Source organism: Seriola aureovittata, chromosome 9, assembly GCF_021018895.1.
Source record: "Seriola aureovittata isolate HTS-2021-v1 ecotype China chromosome 9, ASM2101889v1, whole genome shotgun sequence".
Lineage (NCBI taxonomy): Eukaryota > Metazoa > Chordata > Actinopteri > Carangiformes > Carangidae > Seriola > Seriola aureovittata.
Window position 1 is genome coordinate 13,258,710 of NC_079372.1, and position 25,265 is coordinate 13,283,974.

The window sequence follows — 25,265 nt, forward strand, 5'->3', positions numbered from 1 at the left end:
ATACCTTCTTTTTTTTTTTTTTTTTTTAATATCTGAATGTATTCTTTCTCACTTTAGGATCATCAGTTGCAAAAGAAAGTATGAAGCAAAACATCCTTTAATGAAATATGATTCAACATTTTTTTTAAAAATTAAGGCACATCAAAAATACCAATTCCTTGAAAAGGCACCATCAGGTTACACAAATGGGATTAGCAAATTACACAATTCTCATTTTTACATTTGACAAAATATGCAGCTCTCTAAAGTTTTAAGAGCACCTCAATGCTTACACAATTGTTTTAACTATAGGGACAAGATTGGTAAAACATCCATAGGCAAAACATAAATATAAAACTTGACTTTGAGGTTTGCTCCCACACAGACACACAAACACACAAACACAGTAAATAACAAATCATATTTAAATTAACACATGCTCCCTGAAGACATCCTAGGACAAAGTCATTATGGTTGCATCAACAAAAATAAAGTAACTTGACATCTCATCATCAATGTAGACAGTTAAAAAACACACAGTTATTCCTGTCCAGAAGGTGCTGGTGTATCCTGTACCTCCGTCTGAAGCAAAAGGCCCTCCTCACTGTCTGACATCTGGTTTAGACTGTCCAGTAAGGCCACAAACGGACTGAATGAGGTGTCCCAAAGACAAACATAAATGAGGTACAGGACGCACACCACAATGAGGAAGACCAAAACCTGTATGAGGATGGGCACAAGGCGGCGCTCCACCTCTCGTCTCTCCAGGGTCGTGGGACTGACTGCTGTGTCTGGGTATGCGTACTGCACAGGTCTCCCTGCTGCCCCCTTGATGGGTCTCCGACGAGTGGCGCTGAAGAAGAAGGATATATTAGTGATGGTGAGATGAAGCACTGAACCCTTCCGATGCAACCACTTTGCTAGTGGTTGGAGTGCGACATCTACTGGCCAGAATGTAAAATAAGCAAATAGAAACATTTGTATATTACAAATTAGGCATCACTATAAAGGGAAACCATGACTGTATTTTTTAGTCTAAGCATACCTTTATAGTAATTACTATAAAAGCAATCAAATACATTTTCTATGCATCAAATATATAAATATGAGTCAGGTTAGGCTCACTTTCTGTGTTTTAACTTGAAGTGTGAAAATCGAGTAGTCAATGTTAAAACGAAAGAACATGTATAATGGTAAATGCACTGATCATTTTCAAGAAATAAAAACTGCTCAACTGTGTTGGGATTGAGATGATTTCATTATTTTTTTACGATCTCTCCTGCCTTTGAGAACTATCTTTCACAGGGCACAGATGAGGCTGGGTTATACAAAAACCCCAGCATGTAAAGGCTAAATTCATTTCCGTCTTTCCTACTATTTCAGTGAATCCTCAAGCCATCCAATATTTCTTTATACAGTCATTGGGGAGAAATGAGATCAAAGCAGTCACATGGTACAGATGAGAAGTGAGGCTTCACACATCATCAGTTACATCATAACGTTTAAAATGGCACACACATCGACATGCGCTTCACCAGAATAACTCAGCTACACTTGACTCACACTTCAAAGCCTCAAACTCTCATCACCAGCATATACTTGTTGATAATGCAATCACAAAACTTCTACCATGTTGTTGTCCATGTGTCACCCATCACCAATTAGAATTCCTGTACTTCAGTGAAATCTGTTTCTCATTCAACAACAACTCACAAACCTGTGAAGAGGAGTAAGAGCACTTACTAGATCCCTGTGGGTGTGGTCTCAGCATTTGAAAATATGTCCTTGAAAGTATCTTTCACAGGCTCCTGAGGAAGCTAAAAAAGAAACCAGAAATTACTCCCAGAAACAACCAGGCAGAAAAATATCCTAGACAGCAGTGTCCCACAGAGAGGCCCAGCCACTCTGGTAAAAAATGAAAGAAAAGGGTGATCTGACACATTCTGACAAAATATTTAAATTGAGCAACTGTTGGGGTAATTGTGTCTAATTTTCTAGTTTAACACTGACATATGCAAGGAGTTACACCAAACATAGTGTGTTGTTGTAGGAAATGCGCATGCTCCCAGCAAGTCGTATGGAATAAAAACAGAAAAACAAAAGTCAGCAAGAAGATGCATGTGCCTTCATTCCCCATTCATGAGGGGAAGCCCCGGGGGTGTAGTACACGGACTGGTTCGTCATGGTGCACTTGTCCACAACTGGCACGTCCAGCTAAGGAAAGGAGACGTAACAGATTATGACACACTCGATTTCTGTAGAATATCCTCCCGCCTCCAGTGAACCGCTCCAACACTTCAACCACCAAAGTTTGACCTCAAAGTGTGACTGAACAGTGTGAGAACTACTGACCCTGTTTGAGCGTGACCAATGTTCCTGCACATTGCTCCATTTCAACTCTCTCTCAGTGTTTGTTCGAGTAGAGAGTGACCTCTGACTCTCCATCTGTTGTTTAGAGTGAGAATGTACATTACTAAGTGATTACTCACACTCAGAAATACAATTAAATAAAAGGGTGATTTTTAAAGAAGTGGAATGAGGCTTTAAATACAACTTTCCTCCTCAACCATTTCAGTGATGCTGAAGGTCTGAGAGGAAGATGATGAGCAACTACTGGCCATTACTAACTGTGATCCAGACGGAACCTGCAAGGATTAACATTATTATCATATTGACAGAAACACAAACCATGTATCGGTCATCACCCAGTCTCTACACCAGTGAGATACCAACGGCCATCACTCTGAGACAAAACATATCCCATTAGTGGCTTGAGAAGGACACACAATAAAGCCTAAGCAAGGAATGCAGAGAATTTAAAACCCACAAGAGATGTAAAGTGAGACCAGCCTACCCCTGATCCTAATCCTGAGCGTTGATCTACAGAGGATGCTCTACTAATTCCTGCGGGAATCTGTGACCAGCGAGACCCACTCGGCTCTGATGATTTTAACGCATTCCCTGAATTCCACTTGACACTAGGTTCCCCTTTTCTAGTAGGCCTCGCATGCTAGAAAAGGCCAACCCAATCCAACACAGAAATAAGACACATTAGTTTCCCCCCCCCCCCCCCGAGACTCAGTCTGACAGAAATTTGAGCAAACACACAAGTATCTGTGGTATTTACCAGTCTTGATGAGGGTAAAAAGCACTGTGGGTAAGCAAAAGCATCATTCTGGGGAAGAAAAACAAAACAAAACAAAAAAAAACACTAACACTCAAAATGCCCGTGCTTAACATTTAAAACCCTATTTTACAGTTGTAATCTGTAACCACTAAGTGGCACTGTAGGGAAGACTGATTTCAATTTGGCAAGTGAAGGCAAAATGCAATACGAAGCTCTATTAACCATCAAAAGTATAAAGATAGTGTAAGCTCCCAGATTTCAGGCATTTCAAGAGGTTCATGTAGACAGAAACTCTAAATCATATACCCAAGATATCAAGAACGTCCTACAGTTTTCTCACCTGGCTGCTCTCTTGCTGGCCCTGATCCGACTGTTCAACTGTTTGTTTTTCTTTTTCAGCACCTATAAAAGTCAGACAATAATACACACTCATATATATATATATATATATATATATATATATATATATATATATATATATATATATATATATATATATATATATATATATATATATATATATATATATATATATCTGATACTTTTTACTGTATTTACATTCAAGTGTGCACAAAGCCCCAGTAGTCATATTCAACACACCCGCCTCCGTAGTTCTCTTTTTGTTAGTTTGGGCTGTTTTCTTTTTTCTTACTACTTTGACATTTCTTTCAGCCCTATACTTTTTATGTGGATGAATGACAATAAAGTTGACTTGTCAAAGTATATGATTATGTGACAAAAAATATATATTATTATTTCAGGTCATACCTGACTCTGCATCCTCCTCTTCTCCATTTTCCTCCTCCTCTTCACTGTCAGAGTACAAGATACCTTTCTCTGCTCCATTAAGTTGGTAATGTCCATCAGACTGAAGCAGTTTGCTGAGCTTCCTCTCATACAAGGCCCTGGTGGATGCTAGCAATAGGCAAACAATATTACGGTAATTTGTTTTGTTTTTTTTAAGACACAGGGCAAACTGGACGTGAACATGATGACAGGAATCCTATTTCTATGATGAAATATAACTTGAAGACAGTATTAAGTGCAACCTCACCAACTATGGGTCCGGCTTTAACCCCGTGCACAAGCAATGCGGCCTTGAGGTCATCATCAGTCAAACCACTCGGGTCGGGCATCTCTGCATCCTCTGGTTTCTCCCGCTCGTCCTCAAAAGCAAAATTTGCAGAATTTACTGAATGTTGTTCACGACATGACAAAAGCTGCAGCTTGAATGCCAGTACTTTCACAGTGTGAGATATAGAGCATAAAAAACAGCTGGAGGCTTTCAGCTCACAAATGTTTATGTGTAAATCTTCTGCTTTCACATCTACCTATTGTGATTCCAAATCAACAACCACAGAAAAATAGGAAATGAAAGACAGACCTATAGTGAAGCCCAATCAACATATAAGAGGGATTGTTGTTGATTGTTTTAGCAACAGATAATGGTTTATCACATATTAGTATTTGCATGAAACGGATCTGGAATAAGGCAATCCACATAAAACACAGTTTCCTTATCAGTGTCATAAAACAGTGTTTCACAGTCGGCTGCTTTTAATGCTACATCAATCCCTGGCTTCATGTTACATAACCGTGGTTCCAATTAGTTCCACAAAGTGGGGTACATAGATTTTTAACGTGGGAAAAAGAGAACAGATCAGTACTCAGTATTGGCATGTAGCCTGATATGAAGTATCAGTATCAGAGGAGAAAAGGTTGGTTTTGTGTATCCCTAGTTATATGCAAAAAAAGATGTATATAACACATCTGAGAAAATATAGGAATAGCCATTTACAAAGCATGTCAACATTATACTATATTTTGTTCATCAGACCCTATTGTATACATTTCCTACAACACAAACTTACAGAGTGGCATCTTCCAGCTAAATCAGTATTGATGCCGTCTGTTAAGAGTACTAATGTGATTATTCTTGAACTGTAAGGTACTATAGATATGTTTTTCACAGCTCTCACCATAAGAAAAACATGAGTTATCCTTTGTGGGAAACAATCTAGTATCAGTACAGCTGCAACTAACAATTATCTTTAATTGATTCATCTGCCAATTATTTCAGGATTTACTTGATCATTTTGATCTTGAAATGTCACTAACAAAGTGGAAGAATGACCATCAAAGCTTCCTGGAGCACAGTCTTCAATTTGCTTGTCTTGCCGGACCAATAGTTGAAGAATGAAAGATATTCAATTTACAGTTATATAAAACTGAAAACACAGCAAATCATTATATTTGAGAGATTGGAAACATAATATTTCACTTGAAAAATTACTTAAAGTATAAATTGTCCATCAATTTAGTTGCATTTTCTGTCAAGTCCCTTAATCTAATCATTGACTAATCATTTCAGCTCTAAATAGCAGCATTGGGTCTAGAGAGCAAATCTTGCAGCAATTTCTAAACTTTAAACTCTACCCCGACTTAAGAACACAGTTGTGTTTATGCTCTCTGCCAGTCTTTCCACCCCATGACACGGCACAGAAACAACTTGCTGAAAAGTGCAGCAAGTTGTTTCAAGTTGCAGTGCTCTTCCTTGCACACATAAATGAGTGTGACAGGTGCGGCAAGCATATGCACACGTTTGTAATGGCAGCCCACTGACTACAGAAACGTCTCATGTAAATCTATACCAACTATACAGCAGGTGGCTAAATGGTCAAGGACCTCCAGTGTGCTACAGCAAGCTGAGAAGACTGTTTGGTAGCAGTGACCCAGATCTCCCCCTCCTCCTTTCCTCAGCTGCTTACCAGCAGTATTGGTTTAAAATCACTTCTAACTAATCATTATACTGCCGTAATAGCCCTTAAATATTAAATTATAATGGTGAAGTCCTTGGAGACCACTTGATTGATATATATTTTACCAGGAAACATATTTACAACTGCAGTGGGGGGAAGTAACTAATTACATTAACTCAAGCACTGTACTCTGGGGTACTTGTTCTTTTCTTGAGTATTCGGCTATAATTGAATGCTACTTTATACTCTTTACACCACTACATTTATTTAACAGCTTTAAATACTTTTTGAGAAACAATTAGTTGTTTAACATTAAAGCAGCAGCTTGAACTTTATTGGTTTGTGGGCTTAAGCAAAAAAGGTGTAACTATGTGGAGCCCCATGTCACATTCCAGATGTGTGGGTTGTTATCAGTTCCACATAAGCATTTCCTCTCTTAACTTTTCACATGGATTCATTTATTTTTTTATTTGTTTTTTTTATAAATTCAACTATAATTTCAAATGATCCAATATTTCACAACTGAAAAGCAGATTTGTGTACCTTTAACTCAAATAGGATTTTGAATGCAGGACTTTTACCTGTTATGGAGTATTTACACATTCTTGTTCTGGTACCTTTATTTGGGTAAAAGTACTTCTACCACTGTGCAAAGACGAAAACTGATTTGATCATTTGTGCCCTTTCTCAGTAGAGTAAGTTGGAAAACACTTTTTTGTCACTACTGGTCTTTCAAATTAGACTGACAGCACAATATTATACTCAAGTTATGCATAACGTTTTTATCTCTCTCAAAAAAAAAAGAACAAAAGAAAAGAAAAACGGTGCAACAACACAACTCACAGCTACATCTTGTACTCGATCCTCCTCGTCGCTAGAGAAATCCGCTGCGTTTTTCTGATCGATGTGTTTTAAATGCAACTGCACATAAACCTCCTTTTTGCTCTTGCCAGGTGGCAGCTCGACATTGTGGGCAACTAAATCTGATTTCAGTCTAGATTTAGAGAGATGAGCGGGGTCCTCCACAAACACGGGCATGTCACAAGGACGACGCGGGATATAACAACTAGTTAAAACTTCAGCGCCTGGCTGTCCCTTGTAATTGTGGAAAGACGTGTTTAAAGTCGGACGTACCCGGCGGAGCTGCTCGGAGAAGCCCTCTGCCTGTGGCCTGAGAATAACACGGACTCGATTGAGAACAGCTGCAACCGATGACTTGATTGACAGTAAGTAAGTCGCATTGAATGGCACTAAGCAAACAAGCACTGCAAGCTAACTAGCTACTAACAAGTTTGGCTAGCTTTGAGCTTCATTACAGATAATGATCAGACTTCATTTAAACATTTATGAAATGATGACTGTAGGATACAAAACTTAGAAGGCATTATATATTATCATATTTTGGATTATAATTAGCTTGCAAGCTAGTAAGCGGAATGTGTCCTTTGAAATGTTAATCTTTAACCGCAGTTATTCAGCTCTTCAACATGTATGGAAGTCCGGAGCTGTTAATGTTAAAAAAGAAATGATCTTAATCAATTTAGAACTACTTAAATTGAAGAAGGTAATAATATAATCTAATATTAACCCATGTTTTGACTTGTCATAGCAGGAAAACACGGTATCATCATGTTTTGAAAAGTTTGAAAGTTTTGATTTCAGTTTTCTCAGAGGAAGGGTTTGAGAGGTTTTACATAATCTTTAATTTACAAAGGTCTTAAATATATTTTTCTAGCTGATTATTAAATATTTTTGGATCTAATTTATATTTTTAACTCTAAATGAATGGTAATGTTTCTGCTGAATGTGTAAATAAGCAACTATTTGCAAAAAAGTTCACCATATCAACTTAAACTGTGACAATATGTCAATTCTGTGTTTACAGCTTATTTCTGCTGCCCCCAAGTGGCCAAAAAACATCAGCTTTTGCAGTTTTAAGAGCCAGTTCCTCCAGCCAAGCCATTGCCAGTTGACTGTATACCTTTGACCTCCAGGTTTGACCCGGGCTTTGTTCGCTGATGGAGTTGCAGCGTCTCTGGTGCATTCTGCTGCTCCATTTTTACTGGATGCAACCACCTAGTACAGCACGTAGAAGAAGTGGTAAGTAGTTCCTCTTGTAGCACCTGTTAACAGATTATTAAAAAAAAAAAAAAAATTTCAGGTCATTGCTTGTAAGGCAAGGAGTGCCACATGTGCCATTAAGGACTTTTCTCCAACAAGACTTACATAAGGTATTTGCTCCAACAAACACATTGATTGTCTGGTTAAGTTGCTTTGAAAATCAACAACTCCAACTCATTAAACCTTCTAGGAATAGGCCTCAGTATTATCAGTATCAGTATTAAACAAGTTTGAATAAAATTACCTGGATCATGGTTACATACACCAGGGGTCTACCTGAAAAAGAAAAAAAAGGTTATTGGACCCCAGGTGGCTGTACAAAGTAAAACTCATCACCCGGTACCCCCCTAACATCTGGTAGGTTCTGGAGTGACGAGAAACAGTTCCCTGTTTTAGGGTAAAACAGTTTGTACCATGAATAATAAAAGTTAAAGCGGGGGAGCTTTTAAAGCAAATGGTCCCTTCCCAAGGTCCAGAGGTGAAATAGAACAAAAAGAAACAGGATAAGATGGTCAAACAGGATTGCATTACATGAGTACCACTTAATGCCAATCAAAACATCAACGGATGAAGCAAAATGGAACCCCTGAACAATAGATAGGTTGTTTGTCTTTGCTGCAAAGCAATGAAAATGTATTTAATTAGATGACAACTTTGTTATTTTGCTGCTCTGCAAATGCAAATATGAAATGAAAAGACAGCAGGTGTTTACATCGCAGTGCATTGATATTTGAGAGTTGAATAGACTTGATCACCTGCTGTGCTGTTTACTGTTGTGAACTTTGTGAACTGTACCATTTTTAGATTAGATCAACACATTGTGATGTGAGAAAAACAACATTTGTTTGCAGTGGGGATATCCAGCGGGTTGAGGGGATTGGAATTGCCTAATTGGCATTCATCAGTTGTGTACATGTACACTGTTTTATTATTAGTTAAAAAAAATACTTGCATACTTGGACTCTGAATCTTTTTTTGTCACATTTTACCACTGAACAGTGGAGGGCCACCTTTCCCTATTGATTCACAGTGTTGTACTTGTCGCCCAGCAGGTTTAGCCAATGATTCAGAGAAAGCAGGTCAGGAAACTGTATGATAAACTCACACGGTCAGTGCATCACTGTTCCAATGAATGAAATATTTTGTGATGCCCTTTGTTGGCCTTAAGTGTTGTTTTACTGTTGTGGTTTGAAACATCAAGCATGCAGCAAAGCATAAAATACACACAGTAGATTTATAGTTAAGATTGTGGCTTTAAACGTTGATACACAGATTGTATCTGAAATGCATACACAAAGTTTTATGATTAACATAAAACGTCTCAAATCAAAAGCACTCAAGTCATCTGAGACCTGACTTGCTTATATTTGCTTTGCTCTGAGAAATACAATTTTATTCAGTAAGCCTGATATAGATACTTTCAAGTTCAAAGTCATGAGATATTCAACAGAGAGGTACTGCGGTTAGAAGACTGAATGCTCTTGGAATCCCTTTGAAAAATCTACTCAACGGGGAGGGTGGATGAAGCATGAGAGGCCACATTCAAAAGGCTTTATACAAGTGCTATGAGAGCTCAGTAAGCTAAGGGATCTTTATTGCATGGTATCCTCTGACCTCGATCAAAAATCAGCAATAATAATATTAAAATGCAAAGTACCATTAAACAGGCAGCTCTATCACTAATTTAAGCCAAAATGAGGGATTAATAACTGTAAATTTTTCATTCGACAAATGTTATAATTGTGACTGCGGTTAAGTACTGCTGCAGGTCAGCGCATAATCATTGCTTGAATTTGGATCCCAGTACACTTTAAGTTAATGAGAACCATGAATACTGGACATCCAATAGCTCTTATTTTCAGGCAAATTAACAAAGTAAACAAGATGAATGAAAATACGTCTATTTAAATAGACAGGTCAAAAACTGGATCACCACAACATTGCAACTAAGTAATGGAGAGGAAAGTGTTCTTGGATCGAAAAGATGTAGACAAAGACACTTTGCTTACAGGAATTTTTTTTATATTTCCCTTGATATAAAACATCTTTTTTTCAAGTATGAATATATTTCTATATATATTCCAGCTGTGGCATAACGTGCTCTTCATGTTCCTAGTCTTCACATGCTGCTATCCTGTTATCACTGTTAAGTAATAATTTTCTCTAATAGAACTTCTCTTATAACCACTGAAATGTTAGCAGCCTTTTATAGGCAACAAGATAAACAGGATTTCGCAGTTGGTCCATATCATAATTCTGGTGATTAGCTATATTTTTCCTATAGGAAGTAACTACTCTATCACTGGAGTGATTAATGTTACTTCATTAATTTTATTGATAGGGAAACCATAAGGCCATTACCGGTATATATTTTTTTTTAAATGCAAGAACACAAAGAACATTACCACTGTATCAGCATCAGTGACGTAGGTCTAATTCTTTCAGGATCAGTAACAATTTGTAACCGCTGTTTGTGGTAGATTCAGGATTTTTAGAGCTTTATCTTTTTCAAGCTCTGTTAGATAGTAATGATGTGATACAACTTAAACTTTAACTTACATTGGTAAAACTAGACAGGTTGTCCTTACCTGAGGAAATGGTGTGAAAAATCTTTAATGCCCTGACAAGCTTTAAAAAAAAAAAATCCTGAACTTCCAATTAAAAATAACAGGTGGCATAGAATATTTTACAGTGATTAAGTGAAACACTCTGAATGCATGAGTTGTGACTTCCACATCAAACTTCCCAGATGAAATGAGAGCTCCAAGCTGTTCGTGGAAGTTGTAGAACGGCTGACAGCAGCAGGAAAAGAACTGTTTCATTTCCTTGACCATCTGCAAAGCCACAACTTTTATGAAAACCAAGCAGTCCCCCCCCCCCCCCCCCCAAAAAAAAAGCTCGAACTCAAAATATCTATATTTGTTCCACAGCTCCAAAAGTCTGATGCTAGGAAAGATGCATGGTGTATGACAGAAAAGAATAGTAAAGACATCTTAAAAATAAAAGTATGTCAAAAGGTCAAACACAGTTCCTCAGTTGACCCTCCACTGTGTATCCAATGGCTTTAAACCCTACATGACATGTTAGAAAGAACTCACATAGGAATAGAAAGCCATAAGACACAGCTGTGGTTTGATTTGGAAGACAATAACACAAAAAACGCAGCCTGAGAATACGGTTAGAGCTGAAAGCTTGAAAACAAAAGAGGAAAAAATAGGGGCAGGTTTCAGACAGCATTCAGGATTTAAAACTCACATCCGCATGAATAATTAACCAAAGAAACTGGAAGTATTCATCTGAGGCCCGGGGGAGTAGAATGAAACTGTCTTGTGAGTCTTTAGACAGTAGAAACTGTATTTCTCACAGCACAATCTCAAATAAATTGACCCCCTATCCAATGCTTGAATCTACCAGCAATATCCTATAAGCTATTCAATTCCTTAGGGGTTTTGTAGAATAATCTTTGATTAAAAATGCAGTTTTAAATCAATGTCTACAGGGAGAAGGTACAATGTTAATCAAAAGGATTTTATTTCTGAATTCAAAACAGATTACGTAAACTCTTTCTATATTCTGTAGCAACCCCCTGCTTGACTTCCTCAAGCACAAAGGAGATCATTACCTCAGCATTTTAATTCAACCACTGAGCACAGAAAGCTTAGCAGTGTTTATTAATAACCAAAATATTTTTGCAGCTATAAAGTTAACATTTTCCTGCAGTAGCCGTCGTGCCTCTTAAATCAAAGCCATCGTGCTGATGAGCCGTGCATCATTAATGCATAGAAACACTATTAGTATGCTTGATTGATTTCATTATAAGTTTTTTCATACTCCCATTGATTACATTATAAGTTTATTCATACTCCCATGACTCTTTAACCTTTAAAGGAGTCAAATAAAAAGTGTAACTTTAATTTATTCAGAATCCTTTCCATACATTGAACTCAAACACCAGACTGTTTACCACAATTTTTAAGCTCCAGACTGTTGGAAGTCCTTTGGAGCCTTTTCAACCCCTCAGTGAGTAGAGACTCAGCACTCCAGCTATGCAGGCCAAATCTGCTCACCCAGATGTCTGCTCAGAAAACAGTAGCCTTTATAACAACATGAAAAAATCTTGTGGACAGAGAGGAAACAGGCTACTATAGAGGACAGAGGAGGCATTTGTTGACATTGTATCAAGTGCAACGCAGAGGTATTTGAGGCACAGAGGGGCCAGGTATTTGTCAGTCAGTGTTTCTTGTGCTTTTGCTGTCTCCAACTCAAACAACAAAAGCCCCATTGAGGCAGCCTCCCTTTTTTTTCTTCTCTGAACCAGCACACAAAGCTTCCTGTACTACGCTGCAACTGTCCAGTACTGAGAAAACCACTTCTAGTCATCTTTTTTATGCACCTGTTTCAAGTAATTCCGGCAGTGCAAGGAAGTAGAACACTTTGTTAGATGGTTTCACATCTTTTCTCATAGCTGTGTTACATTTCACTGAGATTTTTTTTTTTCATTCAGTCGCATAGGTCCAACATGTCCTAACTTCTATCATAAGACATCCTAACTTTACTCTAAAGAGGCAGAAACACAGTGAACCCCAGCATGACTTTAAGGTTGTCAGCCCAACAAAAAATCTAACCATTAACACACTTAGATAAATATCTGGTTGGCCTGATATAAGATGGATATTCGCATGACCTCTGACAGAGAACATTATCCACTGATAGAGGAAAAGTGTTTCAGCCTTCTCCAGGTTCGAAAAAAGACCACTGCCACTGAGCTCCAGGGAGCCTGTGCTCATGCATGTCTCAGCATAAATTAGTAAAGCCCCTGTGTCAGACTCTGTCCAGACAAGAAGGTGAATCTCAGCCACAGGGAGGATTAGCTTTAATCCCTAAACATCGCGCATGGCCCCTCTCTGCTGGGAGCCAATTCAGGCAATCGTCAGTGGCCAGATGTTTTTAATGACTTTAGATTATGGCCATGTTTAATATATTTGAATATATTCATCTGTTCCTTTTTGACAGGAGAATATGAGCATTGTGGACATTTTATCTAAGAAATTGTAGATACAAAAGCTGAATCAATATTGCAAATGACTATCCCGCAATTTGACATTTAAGGACCGGTTTTGGGGGTTAGCACCTGATTTTTTTTTTTTTTTTTTTTTTTTTTTTTTTTAATCCTATGCAGTACTCCCCTTTTCATCCATTAAAAACACACCTATAAGCACCTTCCACCAGGCAGACTAGACAACCAAAACACATTGAGGCACTGCATACAACACATGAAAGCTTCAGAGCATCATTGAAGTTGCTTCTTATCCTCACTGTCAGTCTTGATGAAAACAAACAGCTATTTTGACCAGCACACTTTACACTTCTGAAAGTAACGGTGACATGCATTTAGGGCCAGATGCGTTCTTATGCTATAAATCTGACTCTTACCTCCTTCTCCCTCTCCTGCGTCCCTCCCTGGAACGAGTATGGCATCCCGTCAGCCTAATACTGTATGGAGAGACAATGGGTAGTGGGGGGGAGGAGTTACTATGTGAGCAGGAGCTAGAGTGGGGAGACAGAAGGGAGTAAAAGCAGAATGAAAACTGGGAGAGAGAGAGAGAGAGCGTGAGAGGGAGAAAAGGGGCTCAGAAGGGAGATCACTTGCTCACAATACTCTCAAACCATGAATCTGACGAAACGTTACATGAATGGCAATTCTAGAGCACCCCTACCAACCCCCCCCACCCCCACCCTCCCCCCTATCTTCCCCCTCGCTCGCTCTCTCTCTCTCTCTCTCCTTCTCCACTCTCCCCTCCTCAGATGCGATGTCAGAGAAAACAGCAACCAGAAATCCCTCTTCACGTGGGAAATGTAAGGAAAAACAAGAGACTGTGAAAGAATGGCTCCTGATTTTAAACAAGCCCCTTTCTTTGGCTTTCTTTGAATGAGTTCTTAAGATTCCAAGTTGGCAGAGTGCCCATGGGTCCTGGATGGAAAAGGATAAAAGAGGGGCTGAGGTAGGGGGGCTGTCTATTGTGTTTGTTCCCTTCCTTTCAGCCCTGGCACTCCAGTTGATCTTTGCAGCCAGTTGCTGAATATTCCAGTCACTTATCCCTCAGCAGTGTACTGTGAAGCTCACATTTCTATCATTTTCCTCTGGATTCATGCAGACGCACACGTTTTCTCCCAAATGATGACACACACTTTGCTTTGGTCACCCTGCACACACAGTATTGACAGTTTGGGTGTAAGTTTTAAACAGAAACCCAGCACCAAACAAAATAAAACAAATACCAGTTGAGCGGTGGCTTGAAGTCAGCACTGATCTGAGGATCGTGGTGTCTTTAGAGTCTCTTAGTCTTTGTTTAGGCCTCTTTTCTCCCTTCTTTGTCTTCCTAACAGTCCATCACTAGCACAGGGAGAATGCAGTTTTGCCTGGTGAATCTGGGATGAAGACAGCAGGTGTTGTTGCCCCTCTGTGAGTCACATTCACTTACAGCTTTCTCCCCCTCTACTAATACACCCTCCTCCCCCTTTTTGTGTGTGTGTGTATGTGGGGGGGGGGCTTTCGATAGGGAGAATGAGGTACTGTATAATGAAGCACAAGCAACACACCCAGAGAAAAGATACAGTTTGCTGAAGGTTTAAATGAGTGACATCACATCGGCCTGGTCAGAATGGTTAATGAGCTGTGTGACACCAGGCAAAGGCGATCGTGTAAAGGATTAATGCAACTGCATCTCTTGTCAGTCACCGCTGCGCTTCTCTCCACTGCTTGTGCTGCATCAGTGCCGCAAGAGAAGCCCTGTTTTCACTCAGTCTTACCCCCCCCTCCTCCTCCTCCTCGTCCTCCTCCTCCCTCCCCTCACACCCTTCCCAACCCTCTCTCTCTCTCTCTCTCTCTCTCTCTCTCTCTCTCTCTCTCTCTCTCTCTCTCTCTCTCTCTCTCTCTCTCTCTGTCTTCCTCTTGCTTTCCCTCAAATAGACACACTGGCTCGGTTCATTACTATTCACCAGGTTTCACTAAGACACGCATCATTGCTCTGCTCTCTACAACTGTGTCGGGAGAGGCGGGGGAGAGGAGGACAGGGAGAATGAGAAGAAGGGAAAAGCAAGAGACATCTTATGATAGAAAAAGAATAAATCACCATTGTGTTTTCTGTGTCCGAATGTGTGTACGTACATATATAACCTGACAGCTGCATGCATGAGTTGTTCTTTTTCTGGCTCTGACAGAAAAATCTTCAGGGGAACAAAGCTGGTTCAGTCCTCAATACAGATATGTGTTATCTTTTGTGGGGTTTCAAATTCATCACTTGCCTTTCATTAAATCCACTGAGGTCGTACACTCTATCACAGCATTCAAATTATTATCTCTGCTGATGTACTGACAAAGCATTTCATCCATGAAAATGGGCACAATGCTTGATTTATATTCCTGTGTTGGCCCGCTGTAAGCCTTCTATACTCTAGAACACTCTGTCACATCCATTTCAGGAAAACCATACTTCACTATGAAACTAATCCTTTGTTATGCTACTTTTAATTTTACTCTTTATTCAGATGTTTTCAATAGATTACAATGACTCCTAGAATCACAGCAAAATCACAAGCAAGGAGAAGCCATGCTGCCGTGGTAACCTCCACATACAATCACACACATTAGATTCTTTAGATGAGGTAGATGATAAGAAGATGATATCAATTGCAAAAGGCTGTGGCTGTGTTTTTCACCCTAAAACATATGAAATGTGCAGTAATATAAGAAGAACATCAGTGAAAATACATTTCGAGCACCTCGGATAAAACCTTAAAAAAGAGGGTGTAGATATGCTCTACATTTACAGCCGTTTACAGACAATTTCTTTGGGTTCAAGGGTGTTTTAGCAGATTCCACTCTGCAGAGTTTGTTGCACCTGAACTCCACTTTCTCTTTCTGGAGGTGTCAAGGAAAAAAAATGATTCATCTCTGTGAGGATTTGAGAATAGAGAGGATGTGTATCCTCTTTTCTTTCCTGATAACATCAATGAAGAAACTAAACTGAAAACTGACAAAGACATTTAAGATGTTCCTATTGTATTTTCACAAAAAGTGATCTAAGGGTGGTTTATGATAGAGGTCAGTCAGCAACTAGAGCTGCAACAATTAGTCGATTAACATAAGTAATTGGCAGCTCTTTTGATGGCAATTGATTAATCATTTGAATTGTTTTTATTGAGCTGAAGTGACAAAAATTGTCATTGTCAAAATTCTATGATATTATGCTAAATATCTTTATTTTACTGTTGTTCAGACAATGAAAGCAATATGAGTAAATTAACTTTTGGGAATTGTGATGAGCAAAACTGAAAATCATGTCAGTTGTAGCCGTTCTGTAACACCTGTGAGCTGGTCTTGAGTGGCATTTGATGAGTAATATAGTCCAGGATTTTACAACATTTTAGAGCAGAGCCCACCCTACACACTAAAATCCAACTGAGAGGAATTAATGTCAGCTTCACAGCATCAAAAGAACAAATTAGACCAGTTTTTAAACCAAAAACCTGAACGTGATGTCTGAGTAAAGTTTGGTGTGAAATGCTGAGCCTTTAGAAAATATGTTCTATGTGTTATTATCAGTTATTTGTGTCAGTTTCTGTATATTTTCTTGAAGTTTAATATGATGCTAGACAGTCATATAGACAAGAGATTATGCAAGACAAAATGTAGAAACAGCAACAACTGGCCGCTAATATACAATTCATAGTAAGTCTGATCAGTCCATCACTGAGCATTGGAGTATAGTTAGCCAGTTTAACAAGGATCAAACGATGCAGCATTGCTCCATTCATCTGGAGTACAAAGTGGGGACTGGCTGACAGAAGCCATTATCTTCAGAGGGCTCCAGATGTGATCGGCTGCTGCGCTTTTAAGAATCCTAGGTGGGAATTCCTGACTGAAGTCTTTGGATAAGCATCAACGCTTCACTGAACTTAAACTTGTATTCACATAATATTAAAGGCTGGACTGTTGGAGAAAAAGGCTTTGTCCCCAGTCCAATACACTACAAAACTCATTATATTCTGAAAGACTTAATGTGGAAACATTACAATGAAAGAACAGCATTCCCATAATAACTCTGGGGATGATTAAAAGTTCTCTCCTGCAAGATCAGCCATTTTTTTCTGCTTTCCCTGGCATGTAGAAGTTATTCAGAAGAAAATATTTTTAATCAACATAATTAAAGAGCGTTGAGATTGAATGTGTTTGCCAGGTTGCAAAATAATGATACTGGATGTACAGTATCTGCTAAATGTTAATTGACAAGGTGAATGCAATTCATTCATATCCCTTACAATTTCTGCTCTTGAAAGACGATACGTGCTTGTTACTAAAACATGATTTAACTTTTTTATGGTTATGTGTTAGTTGAATATTGAATAAGTCAACAGTGACTTTAACTCCTTCCACAATCCACTGACTACCTCCATATGACTTGTGTGCAGTACAGAAGCATAGTGATTCCTTCAGTGGAAAAAAGAAATGGCAAAACAAATTAGTAGGCTGACATACCTTCTAGACAGGTACGTGCTATCCTGTGAAATAATGTAACTTTAGTGTATCTCAAAAAAAGAGGTCGAGATGTTAGGTAGTGCTAAAATGAGATCACTTTCATCTCTGTTTTAGCATCTTTGGACTGCTTTCTTCTTATCTCTAAAGTAGAAAGAGTTTGCCTAGAGAAAGCTCCCTATAATCAGTTTCAAAGAAATGATTTCACATGAAAGTGACTCTTCAAATTTCTCTGAATAATTGTACCCATTTTTGATCTACTCATGCACTTAGTTTAATAAGTGCTTTATATCTTAACTACTTCACCAACAGCTAGTTTGAAAGCACAGAGCTCTGTAGAATTAGCACTGTTTCACCCTGCAGACTTGTCTGTTTGCATACCACATATCCCTGCTCTATTTTGAGCCTGAGGAGATGTGTTGGGGGGGGGGGGGGGCACTGCAGGGCATTTCCATCCAGGGCTACGGGGACTGACTGGAGAAATGTGGATAGGTGCGGATAGGCTACATTTATTATTGCTTCAAGCTGTGTATTGTCTACTTTAGCCAATCTCCTCACTTGTACTGAATGTACTGAATCGTGTATAACTGCCTGAGTTGACAGGTAATAATTCACAAACATATTGTGCCTTCATCCTTCTCAAAGACATTCAAATGTTTGTCTCACATATGATTAAATATACACACAAGACTTAAGAAGAAATGTATCTCTGCATGTAATTCAAGGCTTTTACTCCACTTTTATCATACCTGGCAACATGTGCTTTGCTCTGCGAGCTAGCTGGACCCTAAAGAAACGCAATATATAGATAAAGCAAACAGCAGGGGTGGGGAAAGAGCAGTGAGGAAAAATAGAGCAATCAGATTATGATTCCTGTCACATTGTCCTGGCACTGTCTCAGGCTTCTGATTGAGAGTTGGCTAAATGTCAGCCTATGGAGATGAGATGGAGAGGAGCAAGGCAACACAGCTTTTGTCCACTTTAAACCCTGTTACTGATGTCTTGTCTCTTTATGTGGCTGCCATCAGCAAACCATGTGTCAGACTGCAAAAGAGATACTGTGCTCCGAGCGTGTTTCTGTGTGTGTGTGTGTGTGTGTGTGTGTGTGTGTGTGGTGTGTGTGTGTGTGTGTGTGTGTGTGTGTGTGTGTGTGTGTGTGTGTGTGGAGAGAGAGAGAAAGCAACAAGAAGTAACATATTCAATAACAGTGATAGTTGTGTATTATAATTACTTTGTTCCTTTCATTGTTTTGTGTAAAACGCTGATTAATTATGTTTATATAAAAATATATATAGCGGCAAACCTTATTGATTTTGCTTTGAATTGTGAATGACGCAATACTTTAACACCATCTAGTGGAGAAAATAGCTCACAACTTGTAGTCCCCCTCTACACTGCAATGTATTTCGTTACTTTGTTACTTCTCTTGGATGTTCAACCTGGATTCACTTTGTAGAACGATGTAGAGTTTGACATTAGGTGGATATTTTGTGCATAATTCTGTGACATTGATACACAACTAGTTTGGAGGCCAATTGTGGTACAATATACAATTTACACAAGTTTGATATGCAGTGGTGGAAAGAAATGACAGATATCTACTCAAGTACTGTACTTAGATACACATTTCTAGTTGTACTTTACTTGAGGATTTTGATTTTATACTGCTTTATGCTTCTACTTCACTACATTTGAGGCAAATATTCCATTTTTTTACTCTGCTACATTTATTTGACAACTTTAGTTACTAGCTATCTTTTAGATTGATATTATAAATACTAAATGTAATCAACAAATGAATAGATGGAGCTCCCCAGTAGTACCTGCTGCAACATTACAATGATTTTTACACATAATGGTTCAATACTTATACTCAAACAAAATATGATGTTATTTGAAATATGATGATTCTGCACTTTCACTTTTGGTATGTTATGTATATTTAAATGTTAATATCCGACAAACTTTGATATAAGTATTTCAAATGCAGGACTTTACATGTAACAGAGTATTTCTCACTTTGATATTGCTGTTCCTCTTCCAGCACGGGTGATATAGAAACTTGCAGCTTCCAGCAAAGATACACTGAGAATTGACTTTTCCTGTGTCCAGCACTTAAACTTTCAAAATGAACAATATTTGCTTATTCATAGATGATGGATTTTTCATTGAGAAAGACGGCATAGGTGTAATTTTGTGAATTCCCAATTCCTCTTCCTAATCTAACCTGTGTAAAGAAGTTCATTCAAAAACAGATGTCCTACTTCAGTAACCAGAAGTTGCTGTTGATTTTTAACATCCTCTTACACACCTCTAAGATTGCGTTAGTTGACAATTACCTGAAGAAGTCATCTTGTGTTGCTATATCTCCACAAGAGGAAGTGGATGTTAATGAATGCCTTTTGTATAAACACACATTTCTCAGGGTTTAGTACCTGACCAGCATCTCCACCTTGTAGGTGATGTTGGCAAATCAGTTACACAGCTTTTCTCTGTAGGCTGTGTGAGTCATGCATGCATGCATGCTGAAATCAGTGCAGGTATTGAATCATGGCAAAGGATCATTGCAATATTTTTATAGATCTGGATTACATTTCTGTATTGTGGGGGAAAAGAAATATCAAGTAAAGTAAGATTTGTCCACTGCAACAGCAAGAGCCAAGCAAACCTTCTTTCGTTAAAGATAATTCATTGACTACTGAGAGCATAAAATCACACATGTAGTAACATATAATGCATGTTCACAAAATTTGTAATAATAAGCCTGTGTCAGGATTTGCCGGAAGCCCATATTTGGCCACAACCAGTAAAGCTTTGCTTCTCCTCTGCAATCATTAAGGGGATTAGGTATTAAGACCTTTCTTTTATTCATACCATTGAGATCCTGGTAATACAGCATACTACTCATCATTATTCATTATAGAATACACATTTCTAAACCCAATTAACAGTTACATGTAAGCCTCCCACATATCTAAATAATTCAGTGGCTTTGAGATGCACAGCTTCTGCTGGTTTATTGGCAGGTTGACATCCATTCTGAAATGGGGTCAAGCTAATCATTGAAGTGTCATATCACACATATAACAATGCTAACATGCTGATATTAAGCAGGTATAATGTTGTGTCAATGTCAACCTCATGGTGAAATCCATCCTCTGGGAACCATGAATGTATGAACAAAATCCATCTGGTAAAAGTGGATGTATTTCACAGGATAACTGAAAACTTGGACCTGTTGGTCATTATTAAATGAAGAGTTAGAGAATAACCAAAATCATCCATCTTCTGGGACCGTGAATTTTTGAACATAATATCATGGCATCAAATAGTTGTTGAGATATTTCAGTCTGGACCAAAGTGGTAGAATGACAGAGACCAATACTGCCATCAATAGAGCCACTTTGCTAGAGTGGCTAAAAAGAAAGAATAAACAAGTTCAAACATTGTGGACACATACTGGATACTGGACTTATTCAATAATGAGTTACTGTACAAAATCCTATGCAAGGAATGACAACATTAGATTTCTTGCTGGCAAGAAAAAATAAAGTAATATTCACAGAGCTGGGCGAATGTATGAGAATAAAGAGGGATTGATGGTTCTACAACATTGTTTCAGTTGTAGTCACGGCTTTGTATTTATATTTTCATTTACATTTTTATAGCACATTATGTAATTTGTAGCATACAAGCTTTTTTTTGTAATAAGTGCCATAGGGTTCTCCAGGTATGAAAGAAAAGACAATCTGTCTTGTTACACCCTATGCGTCATCTCTTCCTGAATGATACATTTTCCATTCATAGGGTTGGAAGTGCCATGACATATAAATAAACACCTTCTGGTAGCATTTCAACACAAACTCTTTTTTTTTTTCATTGACAATCATTGACGCAATTCAAATAGGCATATTATTGTTGGAAGGTCCTCCACTTCACCCATTAACTCAAGAGGACATCCTTTTCAGTTAAGCAACACAAAGAGGAGGGAGCTAAAAGCTTTAAAAAGAGATTGCGGAGCTCATTATACTGCAACAAGCATCCACAAAACTTCAAGTGCTGCTGTGACATTTTTAGATTGTTAAAGTAAAAAAAAAAAAAAATTATTGGCAGTCTGTGTCACTGAGCTACATCTATATTTATTGTGGCCAAGATGTTTATGGATGAGCGGATTGTAACTCTGTTCAAAAGGAATGCTCATCACACATTGACCTACTGGAGTGTTTTCTTCAGCTTTGGACTCTGCATCGCTTTCCTTGGACCTACAATTTTGGACTTGCAATGTCAAACTAACTCAACACTCAGTCAGATTACCTGGGTATTCTTTGCCCAGCAGTTCTGCTTGTTGATTGGCAGCTCTGTTGGTGGTGTTTTCAAGCGGACGTAAGTATCATGAACTCACAACTGGAATATTATCTCCCAGACTTTCCTGTGCAGTTGTTTGGTGTGCATACTATAATAAAACTCTCAAAATGATTGTCTGTCATTATTACTGGTATTTGTTTCTTTTCTCTCTTAAAGGTTGTTCAGTGCTCTTGCTGCTTTATTTGTCTCTGCTCTCGTCATCTCTGTAATATTTGCCATCATCCCTCTGTGCAATAATGTTCTCCTGCTGGCCATCGCCATGGCTGTGTCCGGTTTGGCGATGGGTGTCATTGACACCATTGCTAACATCCAACTGGTGACCATCTATCAGAAGGACTCTGCTGTTTTTTTACAGGTAAAAAAGCCTGCAGTACCAACACCATATCTATAGAGATACTGACATGACAGCTTTTGCATTCAATTAATAATTAATAGCAGGTTCAAGCAAAATAAAATCTATAGTTTTTGTCTTCCCACAAATATGCGAAGACAAATTAACTATTATTTTGTGCACATGATCTTTAGGAGTATATTGTCAAGTTAGGATATACTGCATTTTTGAAAAGCAACAGTAAGTCATGTCTCTGGTCTTTGTCTTTGTCTACATTTTGCAGGCTCTTCATTTCTTCATTGGGTTTGGAGCCCTGGTGAGCCCACTGATTGCAGATCCCTTCCTCTCAGAGACGGGCTGTGGGAATCACACGGGGAATGGGACTGAGATGATGCATCATTTCAGGAACATGCTGAGAAACAGTCCAATTGCAGAGCACAACATAACTCATAGCGAGGGAGGAGGAGGGGAAGAGGAGTCCATTGTGCACTATGCTTTCTGGATCATGGCACTTATTAATGTACGACACTGAACAAACAGATTTAGAACCATGTTTTTAAGTCTAAATCTGTTTTTTAGTTGAAATGACAAAAGTGTAAAAACAGAATATTTCTTTGTGCATCCTCAGCTGCCTGTACCCATTGCAGTCCTGTTCCTGATGTATCGGGAACAGCTGATCCCATGCTGCCCCAGCGGCACTCCTCGTCTTCTGGACAAAGATGAATTAGCAATGGAGAACCAGCAGGGGGCTGAGGACCCAGACGTGGAACCGAAGGAACATGAAGCTGGAGGTAAAGAAGTGATTTTTATACTATATTTCAAAATGAATAATGCATACTTTCTTTAAATTTCAGTCAGTTAAGATGAAAAAAAAACAATAAATGCCATGCTATGTGCACAATCTGTTATTTGTGACTTTTCGCTCTGTTACAGGTCACGGGGATATCTTCAGCTGCTGTCAGAATGATAACCTGCGCGGCCTGCCAGTATCCTTCTTTATGATTCATATCCTCGGCGGGATGGTGCTCTTCATGACCGATGGTATTGTGGTGAGTGAGGAGTACAGATAAATAATATGATGTGCACTTTGCAAATTATGTTCCGCATAAAATTTTATGAATGTGTACAAAATCTGCTTCACAGACAGTAGATCACATTAAAGGACACGCTTTTTCTTTTTCAGGGTGCATATGCCGGCTTTGTGTACACCTATGCTGTGACACCACCAATGTCACTGCCTCATAAGACAGCAGGTTACCTGGCCAGTATCTTCTGGGCAGCGATCACCGCTGGACGTCTGGTGTCCATACCGCTCTCATATCGTTTCCAGCCTGTGAGACTGCTCATGTTCAACCTGGTAAAGCCTATAAACTTTATTTATACACACTTTTCTTAACAAAGTTACTAAGTGCTTTACAAGAAAAAAGTAAAACCAAATAAAAATTCTAAATACCTGAGCAAAATAAAAGGAGTAGAACAGTATAAATAAAAAAATCTCAAATCAACATTATGCGAAAAGATCTGACAGTAAGTGAAAAGAGGCAAAAAAATATGTAAAAACAGTAATTAGAAATAAAACAATATAAATAAAACACGTATCAGACATTACCAAAGGATAAGACAAAGAAATGCATTTTAAGAAGAGATTTAAGGGCGGTTAAAGAGTTGCAGTGTCTGATTTGAGTCAGAAGAGAGTTCCAGAGCGTGGGGGATCTAAAAGCGAACATCCAGTCACCCGGTCTCATTATAGATGAGACATACACGATGAAACTTCAAGGCCAAAAAATTGATATCAGCACTAAATTAATCATACTGTCTTCTCTTTATTTTTTTACAGGCAGGTGCTATTGTTACCGTGTTGATGCTGCTTATTTTCTACACCAGCAGCATCTTTTTGTACGTTGGTACCTGTTTATGTGGGCTGTTCCTCAGCAGCATCTTCCCCTGTATGCTTGCTTACACTGAAGACATCCTTGATTACCAGGGTATAATGAAGTGTTTATAGTACAATAATAATAATAGACAAATAGAAGTGAAGCAAGGAGAGGAAATAAACCATCCATTTCCTTTTGCAGGATGTGCAACCTCAGTCCTGGTGACAAGTGCGGGGATGGGAGAGATGGTAATGCAGGTTCTGGTTGGCTCAGTAAGTCTGATGAGTAACTTCATTATTATCGAAATAGGGTGTGTGTCAAAGAAGTGAAATAGGCTCATAATTGCAGAAACAAGACCAGTGGAGATTTAGATTCATGTTCAGTAGTTTAATGTTGCCGTCTCATCCCTAGATTATCCAGACTGAAGGCAGCTACAGCTTCCTGCTGTGCGGAATGATAATCGCCTGCATTGGATTTATCCTCTTCATTGGTCTCCTGCTGTTCCATCGAATGCACAGAAATTACCTCACGGGTACAGTATCAACCAGAACCTTCAAACACTGCTGCTGAAGGTTTGTTTTCATTCATTTAACACTAATCATCCCCAACTCCACCTCCCCATGCAACCCAACAGGAACATCGAAAAAGTCTGCCATGGTGGAGGAACCAGTGGCAGAGCAGAATGGATCTGCCAAAACAGAACAGAAAGAGGAGAAAGAGAGCAGCTGAGGGGACCACCAGCTGTGTTTTATCCTTTACTTGTTACTGTGTGAGACGATTTGTCATCAAAGACTTGTGATTTACCAAAAGCCTACCAAAATGAGCGCTGTGAAATGACTTGGTAGATGCAATGTAGATAGTGTGCTACTCTTAGAGGTTAGGGTTCAAACTCTTAGATTGTTTTTCTATTTTGTGAATCGCAGACAGTGTTCATCAAATTGTGTTCTGTTTTATATTACATTAGGGTTTGAAATTTACAATACAAGGATAATGATTATATCAGCAGTTTGCCACAGAAACTACACCTTTTGTTTTCATATTGTTTATATGTATTTTGGCGTATGTAAAGGGAAATATACATACTGTATAATATGTCTATTAAAACGGTTATACTGAGACAGTCAACATAGTGTAGTTTTTTTTCATTCATGAACAAAATCCTGACACCTCATTT

General features: G+C 38.6%; 2 protein-coding genes across 7 annotated transcripts; one reads left to right on the forward strand and one right to left on the reverse strand.

The window, feature by feature from the left end:
• Positions 1–79: 79 nt before the first annotated feature.
• lemd1 (LEM domain containing 1) lies at positions 80–14,428 on the reverse strand. Of its 6 annotated transcripts, XM_056384207.1 has the most exons (14): positions 14,266–14,428; positions 13,420–13,479; positions 8,231–8,262; positions 7,847–7,988; positions 4,161–4,272; positions 3,875–4,021; positions 3,447–3,508; positions 3,107–3,154; positions 2,834–2,989; positions 2,538–2,624; positions 2,332–2,424; positions 2,104–2,193; positions 1,723–1,796; positions 80–832 (listed from the first exon to the last, which is right to left on the reverse strand). In XM_056384207.1, the coding sequence occupies exons 4-14, from the start codon at positions 7,907–7,909 to the stop codon at positions 520–522; spliced, it is 1,245 nt and encodes a 414-aa protein (XP_056240182.1). In that variant the 5' UTR covers positions 7,910–7,988; positions 8,231–8,262; positions 13,420–13,479; positions 14,266–14,428; the 3' UTR covers positions 80–519. The 6 variants fall into 6 exon arrangements, with proteins under 6 accessions (XP_056240182.1, XP_056240180.1, XP_056240179.1 ...); XM_056384205.1 differs by lacking the exons at positions 7,847–7,988; positions 8,231–8,262; positions 13,420–13,479; positions 14,266–14,428 and adding an exon at positions 6,709–7,041 and having other exon boundaries at positions 3,107–3,130; XM_056384204.1 differs by lacking the exons at positions 7,847–7,988; positions 8,231–8,262; positions 13,420–13,479; positions 14,266–14,428 and adding an exon at positions 6,709–7,041.
• Positions 14,429–20,715: 6,287 nt separating this feature from the next.
• On the forward strand, positions 20,716–25,207 carry mfsd4ab (major facilitator superfamily domain containing 4Ab). The gene is made up of 10 exons (XM_056384707.1): positions 20,716–21,904; positions 22,043–22,241; positions 22,501–22,737; positions 22,846–23,008; positions 23,151–23,266; positions 23,401–23,574; positions 24,055–24,202; positions 24,293–24,363; positions 24,503–24,623; positions 24,726–25,207. The coding sequence occupies exons 1-10, from the start codon at positions 21,675–21,677 to the stop codon at positions 24,818–24,820; spliced, it is 1,554 nt and encodes a 517-aa protein (XP_056240682.1). The 5' UTR covers positions 20,716–21,674; the 3' UTR covers positions 24,821–25,207.
• Positions 25,208–25,265: the final 58 nt, after the last annotated feature.

Bases quoted from the DNA above. Each gene is read 5' to 3' on its own strand.
- lemd1 (XM_056384204.1), bottom strand. From the start codon at position 6,903: ATGCCCGTGTTTGTGGAGGACCCCGCTCATCTCTCTAAATCTAGACTG. The intron at 2,194-2,331 runs GTCAGTAGTTCT...TCCTTTCCTTAG, and splicing joins ATTGGTCACGCTCAAACAGG to CTGGACGTGCCAGTTGTGGA. The intron at 1,797-2,103 runs GCACATGCATCT...TTTCTTTTTTAG, and splicing joins CTCATGAATGGGGAATGAAG to CTTCCTCAGGAGCCTGTGAA.
- mfsd4ab (XM_056384707.1), top strand. From the start codon at position 21,675: ATGTTTATGGATGAGCGGATTGTAACTCTGTTCAAAAGGAATGCTCAT. The intron at 22,242-22,500 runs GTAAAAAAGCCT...TACATTTTGCAG, and splicing joins ACTCTGCTGTTTTTTTACAG to GCTCTTCATTTCTTCATTGG. The intron at 22,738-22,845 runs GTACGACACTGA...GTGCATCCTCAG, and splicing joins GGATCATGGCACTTATTAAT to CTGCCTGTACCCATTGCAGT.